We start from the raw sequence: 21,343 nt of genomic DNA on the forward strand, positions 1-21,343 counted from the left end.
ACGATACACTCTTTATCGTACGATACGGCACGATACAGGGGTGTATTTTATGATACACCCGATATGGGTTCGATACAAACTCGTATCACGATACAAGTGTGTATCATATTGCAAAACCCAAAAGTAACGATACGTACAATACTTATAAAAGTAACAATGTGATACGAATGGAAGTGTCTACGCAGGGCCAAAAGTGCCCTTGGTTGGGGCCAGGAAGGTGCCCCGAGGTTTGAAGTACCCCTTTGATAGGTTGTGAGTGCCTTTGGTTGGACTGGAAGTGCCTATGATAAGCATGAAGACGGTGAATGTGTCGTGCAGGTCAAGATGACCTGCATGAGTTTGGGACTACACTGAGGTTCCACGAGCGAAGAATGCTCGGTTGCTTGAGGAAGCGAAGTACCATTGTCAAAGTGACTTGAGGTGGTATCGAGGTATAGGTTCACAGTTGTGACGATGGCGAGTTGAGACTAGGAAAGGATGTGCCATGAGTTGGAAGTCGAGGTACCTGGGAAAGGCACTGGATTGATCTTTGTGGGGGCGCGAAGCACGCCTTAGGTTCGGCATTACTAAAATGTTGAGGGCAGCGCGAGGTGAAGCTCGATTGTCGCTTGTAGTGTTGAGGGCAGCGCGAGGTGAAGCTTGATTATCGCTCGTGGATGTGGAAGGCAGTGCGAGTGAGGCTCGGTTGTCGCACGTTGAGTTGAGGACAGCGCAAGGTGAAGCGTGGTTGTCGCTCTTGATGAAGAGTGCTTAGGCATAAGGTTCGATTTTCCGGATTGAGATACGAGTTGAGAAGGATAAAGTAAAGAAAAACCAAAGATAAAGTGTGAAGGGAAACTGGCAATTTAAAAGAAAGATTGTTCTTACCTACACCAACATTGACGAGGACGATAATGGCTTGAGTGGGGGAGAATGTCTCAGACCAAGCTTGTTGGAATGCGACAAGCGCGGTGTTGAGCTCTACCGAGTAAAAAATGCATCAAATGTGGTAACCTGCGGTATGCATTGGGCTATCGGTGACGTGCGGTTGTAGCATGGCATGTGATAGACAACGGTATCGTCGTTGATGTGATGGTGTGTGGCAGCACAAACGTGGAGCATTGTTCGATTAAGCAGCAGTGAGTTAAAGGATATTGCCCTTGAAAATTTGGTTAAGGACCTATCTACTTGGATTAGATGTCCCACGTGTAGCATTTGGTCGCTAAGGAGTGTGTGTATGTAAGGGCTAATTCTCTTAGGGATCACATTAGGTGTTCTAAACTGAGTATGGTGACTCGAGGCTAGGCGAGTGAATACCTATGCATCAGTGAGCAATCTGGGTAGTGTTGTTTGCTATGACGTATAAGTTATCAATTGGTCGCAAGACTGAGCGGTCATGGGAATAACCTTCCCCCGTCCCTTGACATATCTGCAAGGCATTTTTGGGTGACGCTTTCAGGAGGATGCGTCGCAACCTTAGAGGTGCAACGTCGATGTTGGATTTTGGTTGTTGTCCAGAAGGGCACAAGCATCTCCCCCTCCTAGAACTTGGACAATGACCCCTTCGTGCATTCATTGATCCATGGTGGTGTTGCGCTTAAAGAAGATGTGCGGAGCGAGTGGCTTGGTCCAGGAAGTTTGCATGGGGAAATGCATGAGTCCATACTTTCACTTAAGCAGTTATGCATGGGGTGATGCATAGTGCCAATGAACAATTTGGCACACGAAAAAGAGTTTGTGTGAGGCCTTTGGCCGTTAGGCTGGCCAGACTGCTGCGGCACGAGCTCGCAAAAAATTTTAGCCCGTGACACTACCTTAGTACTCAAACAAGTGACTGCCCTTTGTTTCTTACTGCAAAATACCAGATTTCTTCCAAATTACACAAAACGCTTAGAAATTGATCATCTTTAATCTATGTCTCCCACTCAATTAACATTTAAGAATGTCATTATAGCTGTCACGGGCCTATTTCCTTCAATGGGCCAGCGTGACGCGACGGTCCTTCCTTATTGCTGCAAGCCTACTTTGTTAGCTCGCTTGTCAGTCGCAAAAGCTAGTAATCAGAGTGCAAGAGAGCAAGAGAGAATAGAGGGAGAAGAATTGCAATCACAAGAAGCAATCACAATGAGGGTGAACAAAAGAAAGTTCAACGCATTTAATTCATTCACAATTTTGCTCGAAGGCAATTACAGTTCAAGCATACGGGTTGCCCCTTCGGGGTATTGATTCACCTAAACCGGGCAGCTTACATCAGACTCAACAAAAGCAAGTCAGACTCTAAGCACAACTTTACAATGTAAGTCGTAAGGGAACATGCTCCCCCTTCAAATCATGCATCGTCCTCGGCGCCATCTGTTTCATGGTAAGCCCTGATTTCAACCAGGTAGCGACTGTTCATTCAGAATGCAGGCTCCCACGTTGGTTCTGTTGTTTCCTCCCACTACACTAGATATTTCTTCGCTTCACCCAGGTAGTTGACCTTGTGACGAAGGATCTTACTGAGGCGCATCTCGGCCCGTTGTGTTGTCGGGGCCCTCTGCATGATCAGATCGCGTTGTGGCACGCCGCATTCTGGATCTCCATCGTCTGGATGGAACTGCTTGAGGTTGCACACGTTGAACATTGGGTGCACCTTGAAGTCTAGGGAAAACTCCACCTTATACGCCAGCTTGCCCCCCTTCTTTGTGATGGTGAAGGGTCTTTCATACTTTCTGAGCAATCTGCGATGCCGTCCGCCGAAGATGCATGTGCGCCCTGGATATAACTTCACCAACACTTAGTCCCCAACTTAGAACCCAGCGGGCCGACGATGCTTGTCCGCCAACTTCTTCATTCTCTTTGCCGCCTTGTGTAAGAATGCATTCGCCAACTCATTATGCTCATGTCAGTCGCGAACAAACTGATAAGCGAAGCATGGCCTTCCTTTTTCTTATGCGGCAAGAGTATGTGGGGTCAGTGGTTGTTGTCCCGTGGCTATCTCAAACGGGTTGTAGCCTGAAGACTCGCTCTTCTGCAGGTTGTAACAAAACTGTGTCACGTCAAGGAGCTTCACCCAAATTTTCTGATTGGCACTAACAAAATGTCTAAGGTATTGTTCAAGTATCTCGTAGATGCGTTGTCTGCCCATTTGTCTGCGGATGGAAGCTTGTTGAAAACAGCAAATCAGAGCCAAGTAGCCGAAATACTTCACGCCAAAACTTGCCCGTGAAGCGAGCATCGCGGTCACTCACAATGTTCTTTGGTATGCCCCAGTGTTTCACTACATGCTTTATGAACAATTTTGCAGTCTTCTCTCCAAGGCACTCCTTAGAAGTTGGGATGAAGGTGGCATACCATGATAAACGATCCACCACAACCAAAATAGAACTGAGGTCATCTACCTTTGGCAGACTAACAATGAAGTCCATGAAGATGTTATCCCAAGGGCGTTCTGGAATTGGTAGAGGCTCAAAGAGACCGGCAGCCTTCTAGTTTGCCCCCTTTATCTTGCTGGCAGATCATGTCTGCACATACCCCTCAACATCGTCCCTCATCTGCGGCCAATAGTAGCTGCGCTCAAGGAGTGAGTCGACCAGAAGATTGAGTTGTCATGCGGTATGGAATCATTGCAGGAGACTTCGCTCCCGGGGTCAACTCAATCTTGTGGTCGACTCACGTCTTGGTGGAAGACGTTTTGGCAATTCCGGACGCATTACCCCCTGAAACTCCTCCAACAGTGGGGCTAGGGTTGGCAGCACTGCTGCTTTTACCTCCTTTTCTTCTGCATATAGCAACTAAGAATGTTTGTTCCCGATGCTTGACACCGTTCTTCAGTTGCATCGCCGATAACACTGAAGACTTGCCTTTCTACGTAAGGCATTGTACCGTGTGGGACAGGTTTGGCCTCATAATCGTCAACGTGTTAAACTTTGGCAGCATCATAATATTTTGGCTCCGCAGAAACTCCATACCCAGAATCATCTTGAAATCGTCAAGAAGCACCACAAAAAAGTTGGTTTTGTCGGCCCAACTCCCCACTTGGATAGTCACATCTCTTGCTTCACCAAGGATGGCCTTGGCCTCAGAGTTTACCGTTTTGATGGTCCTCTACTTTGGCCCGGGCTTCAAGCCAAACCGCTCTGCCTCTTTCCGCGAGACAAAGTTGTGTGTGGCCCCAAAGTCTACCATAGTTGAAGTAGATTTTCTATTCGTAATGATTTCGAGATACATCAGTTCTTTGCTAACATGTATGTTCTCAATTGCGCAACTTCTAGTTACGTTGATCGACCGCATGGCTCCCATCCGCGGTTGCATAGCCTCAGTGTCACTGCATTCAGTATCACTGCATTCTTCCTGTGTTGCGTTGGTTTGCCCGTCGTCCTTCAAGAGGTGCTTGGGGCATTGTCTGGCGATGTGCCTATCGCCACAGAACCAACATGTCACAACTGCACCCTTGTTGTTGTTGTTATACTTTGGGTAGTTTTGTTTCTTGTCGGATTGATGACGTGTCAACGCCTCACCTTTATCATTGTGTCGCTCATCCTTCTTGCCTTCGTGGTCAGGCTTCTTCTCGACTTTGGTTGATGGGGTGAAAGGCTTGCGCTGAGTGTCAACTAAGCGCTCGGCTGGCACATATGCATCTTCCAAAATACGGAGGTTGCCCATGGTTGAAGTCCCACAATGAACCAGTTGAGTTTGTCATCTTTTGGCATGTTAGACACCTTCAGCATGAGCATCTGAAACGTTCTAACATAGTCTTGCAATGAACCAGTATGTTTAAGCTCACGAACTCTCTGATATGCCTGCCTCTGCGCATTCCTTAGCATGAAGTAGTTGCGCAGCTCCATTTTAAAGTCATCAAAGGTGTCTATCACGCATTGACCCCTCTCCATGTCATTGCGCTTCCGCCTCAACCAAGTGATAGCATCCTCATCCAGTAACGTTGTTGCAGTATTGATCCTAAGATCTTCAAGTGTCACATTTTGAATATTCAAGTAGTCTTCTACTTTGAACAAAAAGTTCTCAATGGCCTTGCTGTCTCGAGAACCATTGAACTTTGCAGGTCTTGGCACATCAATCTTTGATGGCCTCTCACCATTTCTGTCATTTAGGGTCACTGACCGCTGCAATGTGTGGTTTTTCAACTGAAGTTCCCCTACTTCAGTCTGCAAGTCGATCGTTGTTGTCGTCAACGAAGTGATCTGCCCCATCTGTAAGTTCACCTGCTCTTGCAGGCTCACCACCATATCATTCAGTCCACCGAATGAATCAGCTGCGCATGAAATCGCTTCCTCGTGCGAAGTCACATCTTCCACCAGCTTGTTGACACTTGCAGCCATCTCTTCTTGGCCCCGAGGTGAACCCATCTCCTTAGCTTCGGCAACTGTCTTGCCTTTGGTGTTGCATAGATTTTGATAAGGCGCCACGATGTCTTGCTCACAAATCGCAGTTTGTCGGCATGTTTGTCGACACTGACTCCGGAGTCCCTTCCCCAGCACGAGAACGCGCTCTGGTACCACTTGTCAAGGGCCTATTTCCTTCAATGGGTCAGCATGGCGCGACGGTCCTTCCTTACCGCCGCAAGCCTACTTTGTTAGCTCGCTTGTCAGTCGCAAAAGCTTGTAATCAGAGTGCAAGAGAGCAAGAGAGAATAAAGGGAGAAGAATTGTAATCACAAGAAGCAATCACAACAAGGGTGAACAAAAGAAAGTTCAACGCATTTAATTCATTCACAATTTTGCCCGAGGGCGATTACAGTTCAAGCATACGGGTTGCCCCTTCGGGGTATTGATTCACCTGAACCGGGCAGCTTACATCAGACTCAACAAAAGCAAAACAGACTCTAAGCACAACTTTACAATGTAAGTCGTAAGGGAACAATAGCAATCATATTGTCAATTGAGGACAATACAACAAATTGTTTTCAAGTAATACCATTTACATGCCTACATATCAGCCTGCAATTGCTTCACTATTGAATCATCTGACGTAGCAATTAACACCACCTAAGTTAATCTAGAGGTGATGTATGCAACTAGTTTTTTATACCTTCACGGCACATAAACTGGAATTTTAACCAATATGAATGAAATCGCAACCACTTTTTAATTGTTCTCTTCATGTAAGATATATTCTACAGGCACTGGAATAAACCATCCACGTGCCTTGTGACATCGTGACACATAATAAGAGTGATATGACAAGAAAATCAGAATCATTCAGCTTTTATGAAACAAGCTGGCGAAGAAATGATGAATCAACTGGCAATTGAGAGGTATGCATTAAGAATAAAGAAACAACAAATCTACTAGCAATTGAGAGACAGCAAACAACAAATATCAAAGAAATTGTAGAAGGAACTTGCCTCCTTTTGTTTCTTTTTACAAACTGAGGCCACTGTTGATTTTACATCAGATCTGCTATATTTGAATATGTCGCTCTAAGAATGGGGTGCATGTGCGCATGCATGTGTGTGTATGTATAATGTATTGGCATCAGATGAAAAGAAATAATGTGTTCCTCCTTGAATGAAAAGAAGGAAAAATATAAAAAGGCATCAGGTATAATATGCAGTCAGATTTGTGAAATAACAATAGCTGGGCTGTCACACTGACACTTTACTTAGCCTAAATTTTACCACGAAGCCTATCAGAATCGGCGTTGGGTAGAAGCCATGAATGAGGAGATTTCAGCATTGCATGAGTGCAATACTTAGAAGGTTGTTCCAAGAACGTCTGGCAAAAAATGTAGTGGGTTGCCCGCCCCACTGGGTACATAAAATTAAGTATAAGGTAAACGGAATCATAGAGCACTATAAAGCAAGTCTGGCAGCAAAAGGCTATACTGAAGAGCATAGCCTTGATTTTGATGAGACTTTCAACATTGTAGTTTGAATGGAAACTATTCGTGTAGTTTTTTCTCTTGCAGCAACATTGAATTGGGAGCTAAGTCAGATGGATGTGAAGAATGTGTTTCTTCATGGGGTGTTTTACGAAGAAGTCTACATGGAGCATCCACCGGGATATTCAAAAGGGAATCATTAAGCTATTGTCCTTCGCCTGAAGAAGGCTCTGTATGGGTTAAAATAGGTGTATTGAGCCTGGTTCTAGACATTTAGCAATACACTTTGCAGCCTTGGATTTATTCGGAGTCAATGTGATTATTCCTTATTTCTCCATCATGATCAGGATCATATTACTTTGGTTCTAGTTTATATTGATGATATTATCACCATGGGCAGCAATTTGGCTTGTATCGTGAGGTTGAAGAGAGTGCTCAGCACCAAATTTCACATGAAAGATTTAGTCAATTTGAGGTACTTTCTTGGGATAGAAGTGGATTGTACATCAAAACATATGACCCTCACACAGAGTAAGTATGCTCTTGAATTATTCAATAGATTTAGTATGGTGGATTGCAAACAAGTTGCAACACTTGTTGCAGTGAACATGAAGGTTTTATATGGTGATCCTCAAGATGAAGTTCTTAAAGAGCCACAGCTGTTCCGAAGATTAGTTGGTGCCTTACAGTATTTGACATTTACCAGCCCAGATTTAGTTTTTGCTATAAATCAGATTTCCCAGCACATGCATGCTCCAATAAAAAGGCGGCCAAAAGAGTTCTCAGATACATCAAGGGAACTATCACGGATGGGTTGGTTTATAAAATAGATACTCATAAACCTTCAGCTGTTTCATTGACCTTATGAGCATATTCAGATGCAGATTGGGCAGGAGATTCTCTAACTCAACGTTCAGATGCAGGATATGGAGAAGCCAAGTACCGTGCTATGGCAGCAGTGACAGCAGAGGTACTATGGATTTGTCATCTGCTTACTATGTTGTCTTCATTTTTCCATGTAGGTCGTTACCATTTTATGACAACAAAAGTGACATTGCAATTGTGACAAAATGAAGCATGTGAAACTAGATCAGCACTTTGTGAGAGAGAAGGTGGAGAGCCAAGAGATTCAATTTCAGCCTCTCTCCATCAAAGGAGATAAGCAAGTTGTCATCTTTTTACCAAACCTCTTTCTCATATAAGACATGGAGATCTTAAAGGCAAATTGTCCATGGTTGTGACCAACCCATGCACTGTTTGAGGGGGCATGTTTGAAGAGTCGATATAGAGAGGCTGAAGTGTATTTGTGTCATTTATCCTATATGGGTATGTAAAGTATTGCTGTATTGTTTCAAGGGCATTTTTGTACATCAGAAAGTATTCTTTATAATTATATTGGGTGTGATCTAAGAGGCATTTGTGACCCAACGTTTCTTCCCCATTCTATTCTCTTGCTTCTATTCTCTCCTCACGTGTGAACAACAGGGCACCAATCCTGAGGCAAGTTCTGACAGTCCCCATATCCTAATTATTGAAACTTGTCAAATCGTACCCAAGTGAATCTGCATCGTGTCCTGTTCCCGCATCTGTATCCATGTGACACAGTAGCTGGGTAGTTAAATGATAACTCTTAGTTAAACAAGGGGAAGATTAAGAGGTAATATAAGAATGAGCGAAGAACATGGAATGGAGAAAGAATGATTAGAAAAAATCAAGGACGAAATGAAGAATATCAAAGATTGGAGAAGATGACATTAGAGAGAAACAAAAACAGGAAACAACAATCTCTTGCATACCTGGTAAACATTTGCATATTCACTATTAAAAGGAATATGGTGTTTCTTGAGAAAGAATAGGAAAGAACCCCTGTTTGGTGCTGGAAGACTGCAGAATATCCAACATGGGGTTTTGCCTTTACTTGTAACTTCATGTTAACAATAATATTCCAGTGATTGCACCAATTAAGTAATACCAAAAATTATAACAATACCACCAATTTCCAATGCACAGAATAAACATTAAAATTATGAAAAATTAGAGCTAGTCCATCCTAAAACCATGGCACCCAAGACCGCTCATGACTCATGATATTAAGATTCAAAGAACACTTATGGATGATAAAAAAAAAGTGTGTAGCATATGTTACAAATTTTTAAGCAAGCATCTATTTTCTTGTATGATAAAGCACCTTCCATTTCTGAAACAAAATGCCTCACTTGACCTTTGGAGAATCTGCACGATAAAACAGAACCATATTATAAGCTTCATATTCTTCCAATATTCCCAAAGTTTGTGGATTTGAATGAAGTTTTACCTTGACATTAAACAGAATTGCAAATTTGCAAGTAAAAATTTTGCATGTGCATTTGCATGTAAAAGATAGGATAATACCCAAATAGCCTGCTTCCTTAAGAGTTTATTATGAATGGGATTTTACTTATATATTATGTCAATATCTCCAAAAATCAAAAGGCTCCAATAGATTCAACACCAAGTTTCTTTTCAATTAACATGATGTCTTAATCACAGTTCTCCATTTTTATACAGTAATTTCTTCGTGTACATATATATTTATGTAAAGTGCGACAACAAGTACACACACACAAAGAAAGACATAGATCAGAAGTCCAGGACACACACAAAAGGATGCAGGCTTACGCACACACATAGGGGTGGACATCAGGTCAGGTACCCGTTGGGTTCTCGGGTGTCCCGCCCACCACGGGTTGGGCTCGGGCAAGTACTTCAAAGCCCAGCCCGATAAAAATCGGGCCAAGCCCGACCTGATATGTTATGGGATCAGGCTCGTGCAGAAGTGTCGGCCCCAGTAGGGCCCTCCTACCCCATTTAATAAAAGTTTAAAAATTATTATATTTACCAGCCCATGCAGCCGAACTGGGCAACTAGTTTGCAGAAGTGAATGATGGGCTGTAAATCCAGCTGGCTGTCCAGCATTGTCATGATGTGACAGCCTGGCATGAAAGAGGTGAGTCTCTATCTCTCTCTCTCTCTCTCTCTCTCTCTCTCTCTCTCTCTCTCTCTCTCTCTCTCTCTCTCTCTCTCTCTCTCTCTCTCTCTCAGCCTGACCCATGTCAGCCAAACCCCCTCCCTCCCCGTCTCTTTCTATCTATCTATCTCTAATCCACCAATTCGAGCTGGCCCACCTGACCAGCCCAATGGGCCTGTATCGGGCGGGTCAGGCTGTTATCAGTAAGATCTCATAACCCGAGACTAACAAAAATCAGGTCGGGCTCTCAGCGGCAACGAGTCTCGTCCAGCTTGTCGAGTCCTAATCGGGTCGGTCCACCCTTACACTGTGACACAGACACACACATACACGTGTATGTATGTGTGCACAGACGTCCTCATGCACGTATGTATGCACCCACAAATACATGCACACACACGCCACATGCACAGACGTGCACACACATACATATGGAAAAACACATGCATGCATGCACACACATATTTATATAATCTCTCTCTCTCTCTCTCTCTCTCTCTCTCTCTCTATATATATATATATATATATATATATATATATATATATATATATATATATATATATAAGAAAAAGTCACAAACAAGCGTAACATAACCACAATATTATCAAAATTTTCATAAGAAATAGTATTTTAAAAAAGTATCATTTATTACACAAAATACAGTATTTTTATTTATAAATTGTTTAAAAATTATTATAATCATTATTTGTATGCTCTAGCAATTTTTTTGTTAAGAATTGATAATGAAATTTTATTTATCTTTTCTAGTTTTCAACTATATTATGCCAAGACTTCTGAAATTTTCCTACAAAATAATATAAAAATGATTCATTTTTGTTCTCTTAAGAAATTGCCAACCGACATACATGAATACATGTATGTAAAATATATTTACATTTATAGTAATATATATGCCCTTTTTCCTTAATACAAAATAAAGTTGTTTCTCCAAATTCATGCAATCATCCAACATCGAGTGCATTGAAGTACAAAGAATTACTTCTGTTTATCAAGCTTTTGCATCTATTTGCATTTTATACTTAACCTCATAATTAATACTGAGCAGCATTAGAATATAAAATTCGCCAAGTTTGTTCTGAGAAAGTATAGAAGAAGGTTATCTGACCTGGTTTTGAAAATAAACAAGAAATGCACGTATTGTTTCTCTGTAAGGTTTTGATACACCTGTCCATAATAAATGGTCACCTTCAACAACTTCATACCTGGCATAATAATTAGAATAAGTGGAAATTCAACATAAACCCATAAAATGTGATTTGTTATCACAAAGATATATAAAGTGTAACACATGGTCCACCTTTTAGCATGATCAAGAGTAACTCCAAGGTGTTCCTTATTGTCAAGGGGAGAAAAGGACAAGCATAAAGGTGTGTCTTCTTAGCAAAAACTAAGACCCATTTCTTAGCAAAAATTAACTCCAAAGTGTTCCTTATTGTAAGAGATACAAGCATTGGTAGCTTCTTTCTGAAAAAAGGAAAAAGTTTGTTGCAATGAACAAAGAATGTGTTCATCTAACACAGCCCTCTTAAGAATTTAAAAAAACATCGAAATGTCACGAATCTGAGCAAAAGAACTGTTCTTGTAAAATCTAAACAGAACCACTTATTAAGGCACACCACCTTATTGTTCTTGCACATATGCGGTCAACTCAAGCAATCATCGGTCCTTTTATAACTTGCAGAGGAATGTTAAGATGTGCCTTAACTCTTCAGATGATAGATCCCCGGAAGTTTAAGAAGCAGTAACAACCATCATCCCCACAGCTGATGATTAACTAAAACGGGCACGGCCATCATAAGAGAAATGAGGGTCACAGATCAACAAAAGAGAGAGTAGGAATAAGGCTGCAAAACTGCCACAGACGAAGGGAATAGGAGAGGAGAAATGGCCAGGTAGCTGCAATGGCATATAGCTGATGACAGCGAGTGCATAAGCAACAGGAAATCAGGGATCCTTTAGAAGGCAGTTAAAGACAAGTTCCTAACAGACTAAACTGGAATTTGAACATAAGACATTATAACCCAACAGAGTGAACTGGATGTCACACTTAAGACATCCCATAAAAACACCAAAAATCTAATAAATGAAAGCTGAATACTTACAAAAAAAGTAATGTTCCAGCAGCAAATCCAACCATAGTAACTGGCTAAATGGATGATAGGCATAAAACAGTCAAGAGAGGTAAAAAGGGCCTCAGATAAAATATTTTCCAAAGATCTGATTACAAACATTAGAAGGGAAAGAAGGAAGACATACTGATGCAAAACAAGGAAAGCTGGTGTAAGCAGTAAAAGGAAACGAAGCAAAATATGAATAAGAACAATATTGCATAAACAGTTTGCAACCCAAACATTCACCTGAATTTGGTTTTCCTTTACTTTAATTTCATGGACCTAAAGCTCAGAAACCTTATATTTTCACTAAAGACAGATCATGCTCTTGTGTCTTGTCAAAGCTACTAAATGGGGATGAGCTGGTACATATCTCCATCAAGAAACCGGATCCAGTCCACCTTCTGCATAGAACACTATTTTCTTCCGAAGAACCAATCACATGGTATGTGCAAAACTTCCACAAAGAAAAAAGCTGCAGTTTGTTGACCACACCATTCACTTTTTCCTACGCAGTCCAACTTGAAACTATGTTAAATGGAACTATAAGATTCATTATCACCTTTATTATAAGAAGAGGGCTTATCTTTTGATCCCAACTCCACCTCTTAAAATAGGCAGGCGCTAATTAATACATCTGATGAAGCTTATAAGATAAATAAAATGTGGCATTATGTAGATTTTTTGATACAGAGGAAGGAAGTGTGAAAATCTCTATAAAAAGAGATTTTGTGTATAAATACAATACTAGAAACACAAAGTGTGCACAAAGGCATAAAAGGAGAACTCTCACAAGTGCACAAAGGCACGGATACAAATGCACAAACGTAAAAAAATATCAACTTCAATATCTTGGGTTCCAAAAGGGGGCTTTACAAAAGTGTAAGTTACAAGGGGGTAACACCCCATATTTATAATACAAGGGGGAGAGGGAATGAGGGAGTGTTGTGCTCCCAACGGCTCTAAATAGAGTTGTTGGGAGTCCAACAGCTCTCTCTAGTTTATGCTTTTTGACTTTGGTCAAAAAAGCATAAAGCCAAATAAGTCCAAAAATAAACTAAAAAAGAAAAAGAAACCTAACCTAGTTAAATAAACTAACCTAATCCTAACTAAACTTAAAAGTAAACTAAAACTATGAGATTACATATTAAATTATGTTACATTATTTAACACCTCCCCCCCTCCCAAAATTAGGGTGTCATAACCGAAAGTTTGCCAAGAAGGAAGTTAAATCTTGGAGAGCACAGTGTTTTGGTGAAGAAGTCTGCTAGTTGGTATTCTGATGTAACATATGGAAGGTCTATGGTTCTTCTTAAGTATTCTTCACGAACATAGTGGCAGTCCATCTCAATGTGATTTGTGCGCTCATGAAATGTGTAATTTTTTGCAATGTAAATTGCACTTTTATTATCACAACATAGTTTTGTGGGCCCTTGAACTTGAATATTCATATCTTCCAGCAAGTTGCGAATCCAAACAATCTCCATGGTAGTAGATGTTATGGCTCTATATTCGGCTTCTGTGGATGAAAGTGAGACCTTATGTTGTTTCTTGCATCTCCAAGAAATTAAAGATTCTCCTAAAAAATACAAAAACCGGTGGTGGAGTGACGGTTATTTGGATCACCTCCCCAATCAGAGTCAGTATAAGCAATTAAATTAAATTCAGAAAAAGAAGATAGAAATAACTCATTGTTTATTGTACCCTTTGTGTATCTGATGATGCGGAGAATGGTGCTCATATGAACTGTAGTAGTTGCATGTTGAAACTGACTAGCAACATCTACTGCATGAGAAATATCAGACCTCATAATGTTGAGATACGTTAAAGATCCAACCAGTTGTCGGTAAGGTGTGGGATCTTTTAGGAGAATCCCATCATCAATCTTCATCTTTGAACCTACTATTTCAGGAGTTTCACAAACCTTGTCATCTGTGATTCCTGATCTGTCAAGAATCTCACAAGCAAGTTTAGTTTGAGACAAAAAATAGCCTTTGTGAGAATAGGCAACCTCAATTCCCAAAAAATATGTCAGAAATCCTAAGTCTGGCATTTCAAATCTTGAAGTCAGGATAGATTTAATGCTCTTGATTCCTTTGACATCATCACATATCATCAACATATAACAGTAATATAACAATTTCTGCATCAGATTTCTTAACAAACAATGTAGTGTCAGTATAGCATGAAGTAAAACTATTTTCAGTCATTACATTGTTAAACCTATCGTGCCAAGCCTTGGGAGCTTGTTTCAAGCCATAAAGAACTTTACGAAGATGAAGAACTTTATTTTTAGGAATTTTTATACCAAGTAGAGCATCCATGTAGACTTCTTCATTAAGATCACCATTTAGAAAGGCATTTTTGACATTCATTTGGTAAATATTTCATTTTCTAATGGAAGCAATGGTGATCAGACATCTGACAGTAACCATACGAGCTACTGGAGCAAATGTCTCTTCATAGTCAATCTTGTATTCTTGACTATATCATTTAGCTACAAGACGAGTTTTATAACTCTCAAGAGATTCATTACTCTTGGTTTTGACTTTGAACACCCATCGGCATCCTATAGTTTTCTTTCCACTAGGAAGCGTTTGAAATTCCCAAGTGTTGGCTTTCCTAGGCGCTTTGAGTTCATTCTCCATGGCTTTTCTCCATTTAATACATCGTTTGGCATCTTCAAAAAAATTTGGTTCAAAATATTAGTGAATGGCACTTAAGGAAGCCCGATATTTAAGAGAGAAAGAATCAAAAGATATGAATCTAGAGGGAGTTCTTCTAGTTATGTCAGTTCTTCTAGGGTTTGAATCATGTGGGAGGATAGATTCGCTAGGTTCACTATATTGCTCAATAGCACTTCTAAAAGTGCGTCTATCTCTATGAGTATAGGTGATAGGGTCTCTAGTTATATTTTCTTCTTGAGAGGTAGTAGGGTTAGAGTTATTGTTTATTTCAACCACTTCATTGTCACTGTTATATGTTGATTCGTCATCAATAGAGATATCATCATATTTAGATAAAAGATCAAAGAGAAAGGAATAGCCGGCATTTTCTAAATGAGATTCATTCTTTTCAAAAGCACTATCATTTTCCAAAAATGTTACATTCCTGGAGACATATAACTTATCATTTTTAGTATCATAACATCAAAACCCTTTTTAGGTTTCGAAGTAGCCAAGAAAAGCACAAGGAATGGCTTTAGGCGAGAGTTTATCATTCTTATCTGCAAGGACAAAGCACTTACAACCAAAAACTCTCAATCTATTATAATCGGGTTCTTTTTCATATAGAGTTTCGAAATGAGAGATTTTATCTAAATTTTTGGATGGAAGACGATTAATAAGATAAACTGAAGCAAGAGCCGCTTCGGCCCAAAAAAAAATTGAAATACTTTGAAAAATAAGAAGGGTTTTAGTGGTTTCAATGATATGCCTATGCTTCTTTTTGGCTAACTCATTTTGTTGTGGGGTCTTAGGACACGATCTTTGATGGACAATACCATAGTCTTCAAGATATGTCTTAAATTCATTGAAAAGATATTCGCCTTCGGAATCGACCCTAAAAATCTTTAAATTACTATTAAATTGATTCTTAATTATCATATGATATGATTTAAAACATGAAAACACTTTGTGCTTATGTTTAAGAAAATATATCCACCAATATCGAGAAAAATCGTCCACAAAAATTACATAATAGGCAAAGTCACTCTTGGATACGACGGGTGTCGGTCCCCAAACATCCGAATGAACAATTTCAAAAGGTTTTGTTGTAAACATAGATCTTTGTTCAAAAGGCATACTTCTCATTTTTCCAAAAATACAATCATTACAAGAGAAAGTACTTTTACAAAGATTTTTAATAAAATGCAAATAGGATAACTTGGTGATGTTGGGATGACCAAGTCTTTTGTGCCAAACATTTATGCCTTTATGTTGGGCCACATTACAAAAAGGGGTTTTAGGGATTTGGAGAGAATCCACATAGTACAAGTCGCTCTTCCTAGAGCCTTTCCCAATCAACTTCCCGGACCGGTGATCCTGTATTAAACACTTATTAGATGAAAATTGAATGTCGCATCCAAGGTCCGAGAGTTGAGAGACGGAAAGTAAGTTCAAATTGAATTTAGGTATAAATCTAATTTGGGGAATAAAGAAATTTTGAGTTTCAAAGTTTTCAATCCCCTTAATTTCAAGAGAAGTGTCATCTGCGGTTAAAACAAAAGATTGTGACAAACTTTTAGAATATTCGGAAAGAGAAGAGATGTTTGGAGACATATGAAAAGATGCACCTAAATCTAAAAGCCAAGAAGTTTTACCTGGAGGAGAAGGAGTGGATACGGCGGCACCAGAAATAGCTCCCTTAAGAAGAGGTTGAAGAGCTTCTATAATTTGATTTAGAGAGAGAGCTTCACTTGTAGATTCATCTTTTTGTGGTTGAGATGTGGTTGCCATTGCAAGTAGTTTCTTCCATTTAGGACAAACCGGTTTGATGTGATCGGGTTCCTTGCAAAAGTGATACACAATTTTGCTATTGTCCCTTCTTCCGCATTGACCACCATTGTATCCTTGATTTTTGGTTTTTAAAGTGAGGAGGTTTATATGTCCTCAAGTTATTGTCGGGGCTAGACACGTTATTAGATCTATCACATTCATCTTGATTTGTGGGCATTGCAAAAACACTTGGATTTTGCTTGCTAATGCTCATACGAGTTTTCTCTCCACTTAACTTGGTAATAACATCTTCAATGGAAGGAGATGTGAAAGAAGATAGAAGAGAGGACAGAATTTGTTCAAATTCGGGTCGAAGACCATTTAGGAAGTTAAAGAAGTGATCTTCCTCTAATTGCTTGTATCTAAGTTCAATAGCCAAGCTCATCCCAAATAAAGGATAATTCGGCAAAGTACTCACGAATAGACATCTCATTTTATTGTAAGGTCAAGGCCCTCTTTTGAAGATAGTACTTGTGAGATAAGTCTCATGAAGTATAGATCTTCTCAAGATAATGCCAAGCTTCGGAGGCTTTCTTGAATTTGATGATGTTGGCATTGATCTTGGTTTCAACGGATGAGAAGATCCAAAATAGGATCTTGAAGTTTCTCATTTCTCATTCCTCATGTTTCTTTGAATATTCTTCAAGAGCCTTTTGTCTTTCTTCTCCTTCAAGAATTTTGATTTCTCCTCTTTCAACCATCGTAATTTTTGGTTCGGGTTCCGTTATGGAACCTTGAACATATCCCCAAAGCATTTTTCCTTTAATATGAGCTTCCATATTTTCGGCTCATACATGATAATTAGAACCATTAAGCTTAAAGCCAAAAGAGAAATGAGAGTCTTTTTCACCCATTAGAGAGATAAGATAAGGAGAAAATATGTACCACAAAGAGATTTTAACTCTTGTTGTAGTAATCTTCTAAAATATTTAATGAAGAGAAGTCTTCACGCCAATCTCGAAAAAATTGAAGGCATGCTTTTCGAGGCACTCGATATTGTGAAGAATCACAAGATTTTTCTTCCCAAGCAACCTTGCTATGATACCATGTGAAAATCTCTATAAAAAGAGATTTTGTGTATAAACACAATACTAGAAACACAAAGTGTGCACAAAGGCATAAAAGGAGAACTCTCACAAGTGCACAAAGGCACGGATACAAATGCACAAACGTAAAAAAATATCAATTTCAATATCTTGGGTCCCAAAAGGCGGCTTTACAAAAGTGTAAGTTACAAGGGAGTAACACCCCATATTTATAATACAAGGGAGAGAGGGAACGAGGGAGTGTTGGGCTCCCAACTGGGAGTCCAACAGCTCTCTCCACTTTATGCTTTTTGACTTTGGTCAAAAAAGCATAAAGCCAAATAAGTCCAAAAATAAACTAAAAAAGAAAAAGAAACCTAACCTAGTTAAATAAACTAACCTAATCCTAACTAAAACTATGAGATTACATATTAAATTATGTTACATTATGTATCAGGAAGAACAAAATAAAATAAATGAAATGTATTACAAATGATGTGCTAGCCTTTTAACGTGTTACCCCTATGCATCCAAGATTAAGAGTCCTAGGAAAATGTTATTAAAAAAACAAAAACAAAAGTCAGTCCCACCATTAACTTTAATATGTATTGATAATCTTCCATAAGGATTAAAAATTTAAAAGCATTGCTTAGGTCCAACCTATCTTGATGATCTTGGTATATATTGTGGATTTACCTATTGCTATGGAATTCAAGAAAGCTGACAAGGAATCCCATGTGCTCACCTTTCCTAGAAAAGTCTTATGCAACTTTGACAAAAATCATCAAGTTGCAAGATCATCTAAAACTTCTGATTATGTCACTCATATGAAAGTGTATTCAGGATCAACTTGCTATGATTGGTCACCTTGCGAATGATCATGATAAACTATATCATGCCTTGCCAGTTCTCCAGGAGAAGCATGGACATTTTAACACTAGTCTATCTTTGAGACATGTCCCCACTTTGGATGAACTTCATCCCCTTCTTTCATACTATTCAATGTTAGTACCAAATATGAAGAAAGCTAATAATAGCCATGGAGTTTGAAATAAAAATGTTAATGTCTTTCATAGTGGAAGAGGTAAAGGCAGCTATAAAGGAAGAGGCCAGCTGGCTGTGGAGTGTTGGTAACTAATCAACACCACAAGATTTGATACTCTTAACCATGTGAATGTCGAGTGGCTTGAGACAGTCAACTTGTGCCTTTTTCAATCAAATATTTTTCAATTGGTATAAATTTATTTTATATTGGTATCCTGATGTATTCATCTTGGTTATCCGGTTCGGACCCATATCAAAAGGTATGAGATACTAACCTGCATGTTACAACAACAACTACGCCTTCATCCCAAAACAATTGGGGTCAGCGATATGAACCAAAAAAAGAAATTCATTTTGGGTCTTCCACATGAATCCTTTTCCTCCAATCATTTCTATCCAATGCCATGTCCTATGTGAGGTTCAAAGCATTCATATCCTTTCCTATCATCTCCATCCAAGTCTTCTTAGGCCTACCCCGACCTCTTTTAACTAATATATTTTCCCATTTCTCCATCCTTCTAACTGGAGCATCATTAGGCCTTCGTCGAATATGTCCAAACCACCGTAAACGATTCTCTCTCATCTTATTTTCAATGGGTGCAACGCCTACCTTCTTACATATCTCCTCGTTCCGAATCTTATCTTTTATTGTATTTCCACACATCCATCTAAGCATCCGCATCTCAGCTACACTCATTTTTTGAATATGATGTCTCTTGGCAGCCCAACATTCCGTACCATATAGTAAAGCGGGCCTAATAGTCGTCCTATAAAACTTTCCCTTCAACCGCAATGGCATTCTACGATCGCACAGCACTCCAGTTGCACTTTTTCATTTCATCCACCCAACCTTTATCCTATGATTTACATCTCCATCAATTTCTCCATACTTTTGAATGATGGATCCCAAATATTTGAAATAATCATTCACCGGTATTTCTTGCTCACCAAGCTTCACTACACTCCCATCACTACTTCGTTGCTTACTAAACCGACATTCCATATATTCAGTCTTACTCTTACTCAACTTAAAACCTTTAGCTTCCAATGTCTGTCTCCATAATTCTAACTTAGCATTAACCTGCATGTTCCAGTAAAATATTTCAACTATGCATTTCTTAACCTTTTGACCAGCATGCCAAATAACAGAAAAGAAAATCTATTTCAATAAAAGAGAAAGAATTCCATATTTAGCTTTCACTTTAAATTTATCCAACAGCAAAGCCAAGTCTCCCCATGGTATCCTAAAGTAACGAATAATACCCAGAGCACTCATTTTTATAAATGTGTGAGATATGCCTACTCAACTAGAGCCAGACCTATTCAACTCTTATTAGAAGGCTGAAAAGGTCATACCTGTGACATATGCTGAACACACTAATTGATCACCACACATAACCACATATTAAAAGATATATGCATGTTTTTAGAAAAATATAGTTCCACTTAACCATTAGATAGTCACATGCATGAAATGATCCAATTTCATTAGTGCAAATACAAGAGGGCATAAAAGGCTACATAATCATTGAATATTGAACCGAATATAATGAGCACACACACTCGTAGCACAGGAAGAATGCTATTAGGGGGAGCAAACAGAATTTGTAATGAACAAAGTATCTTTGCTACCATGAACTAAGCAACATATTCTGTGATGGAAGTCCAAAACAAATAATGAGGTTCTCTCTTTAATTAGGAATTACCATTCCAATTTGGCTTGGAGAGCATCAAGAGGTAACCGGTATCCAAGCAATCTTTTCACAGCAACAGCTTCGGATGTGCTTTCATCTGACAATCTCAAGCACCTAGAACGTATGTCTCCAACAGCTGGACCACCTATCCTATTTTCATCAAGTGATCTCAGAAATGTACCAGAATAAGACAATAATTAATCTAAAGGAGAGGGGAAGAAAAGGAATGAAGAAATATGGGAGGTTGGAGGGGGTGAAATGGACAGGCATAGTATATTGAGGAGTTTCCACTAACCAAGCACACGAACAATCTCAGCAGTACTTCCACCATCATCTGAAACAGGAAGAACATGTGCAACCCTGACTGTGACCTTTTTTAGCTCTTCTACAACGCCATTAAATGCAGTGCCGCCTGAAGTGTGGTTAATTGTAGATTAATGAAGAGTGCAGCTCGGTACCAAAATTTATTGCAACATTTCAAAGTTATCCTTATGTATGATAAGGTTGTTCTTTAATAAATATTCTAAAATCCACAAACGTTTTTAGAGAAAAAGAACCTTCATTGATAAGGCACGATTAGGAGTTACTCTACAAAGCAAAGGAAGTAAAATCCAAATAGCAGCCTAAGGAAATTGAATGCAGATGGCTTTTAAAATCCACATAAATTTCAGACAACGTGTTAGATAAATAAATATAAAGGAAATTTTCAAAATGCACCTAAGTTTTGGCAATAATTGAAAATGCACCTAAATCTTTGGAAATGTCAAAAATATACCTAAGTTTGTTCTATGTTAATTAACGCAAATTTCCATCAAACTAACTTGGGTTTATCTGTAATTCAAGTTGAGTTAATAACTCAAATTTACTAATTTACCATAAATTGTTTTTTTCTCTATCTCGGCCTCTAATCTTTCCCACAATAAACTCACTATTCTTTTCCAACAACCGACCAAGTTCCTATAACCAGATGCGGACTTCTTCATCAAGGATTCCCTCCCCATCATAGCCACAAGACATCAAAATGTATGAGCAGCCTGTAAATCCATCATAAAAAGGTGTTTGATATTAGGATAGGGGAAAAAACACAGCCAATAGCTACAGTGACGATTAAAGAAGGCAGTGATGGTCTAGTGGAGGAATATGATA

General features: G+C 39.3%; 1 protein-coding gene across 1 annotated transcript in view; it reads right to left on the reverse strand.

The window, feature by feature from the left end:
• MEE18 (maternal effect embryo arrest 18) overlaps positions 1 to 21,343 on the reverse strand; it is a 94,654-nt gene that overhangs the window by 67,416 nt on the left and 5,895 nt on the right. Inside the window, exons 2-5 of the mRNA XM_089983032.1 lie at positions 20,493 to 20,609; positions 20,210 to 20,342; positions 10,933 to 11,029; positions 8,987 to 9,030 (exon numbers count right to left, since the gene is read on the reverse strand). Of these exons, the coding sequence (XP_089839158.1) occupies positions 8,987 to 9,030; positions 10,933 to 11,029; positions 20,210 to 20,342; positions 20,493 to 20,609 (391 nt within the window). The remainder of the gene's footprint in view (positions 1 to 8,986; positions 9,031 to 10,932; positions 11,030 to 20,209; positions 20,343 to 20,492; positions 20,610 to 21,343) is intronic.

This window comes from Nuphar pumila, chromosome 12 (assembly GCF_984573655.1).
Source record: "Nuphar pumila chromosome 12, dmNupPumi1.hap1.1, whole genome shotgun sequence".
NCBI classification, from domain to species: domain Eukaryota; kingdom Viridiplantae; phylum Streptophyta; class Magnoliopsida; order Nymphaeales; family Nymphaeaceae; genus Nuphar; species Nuphar pumila.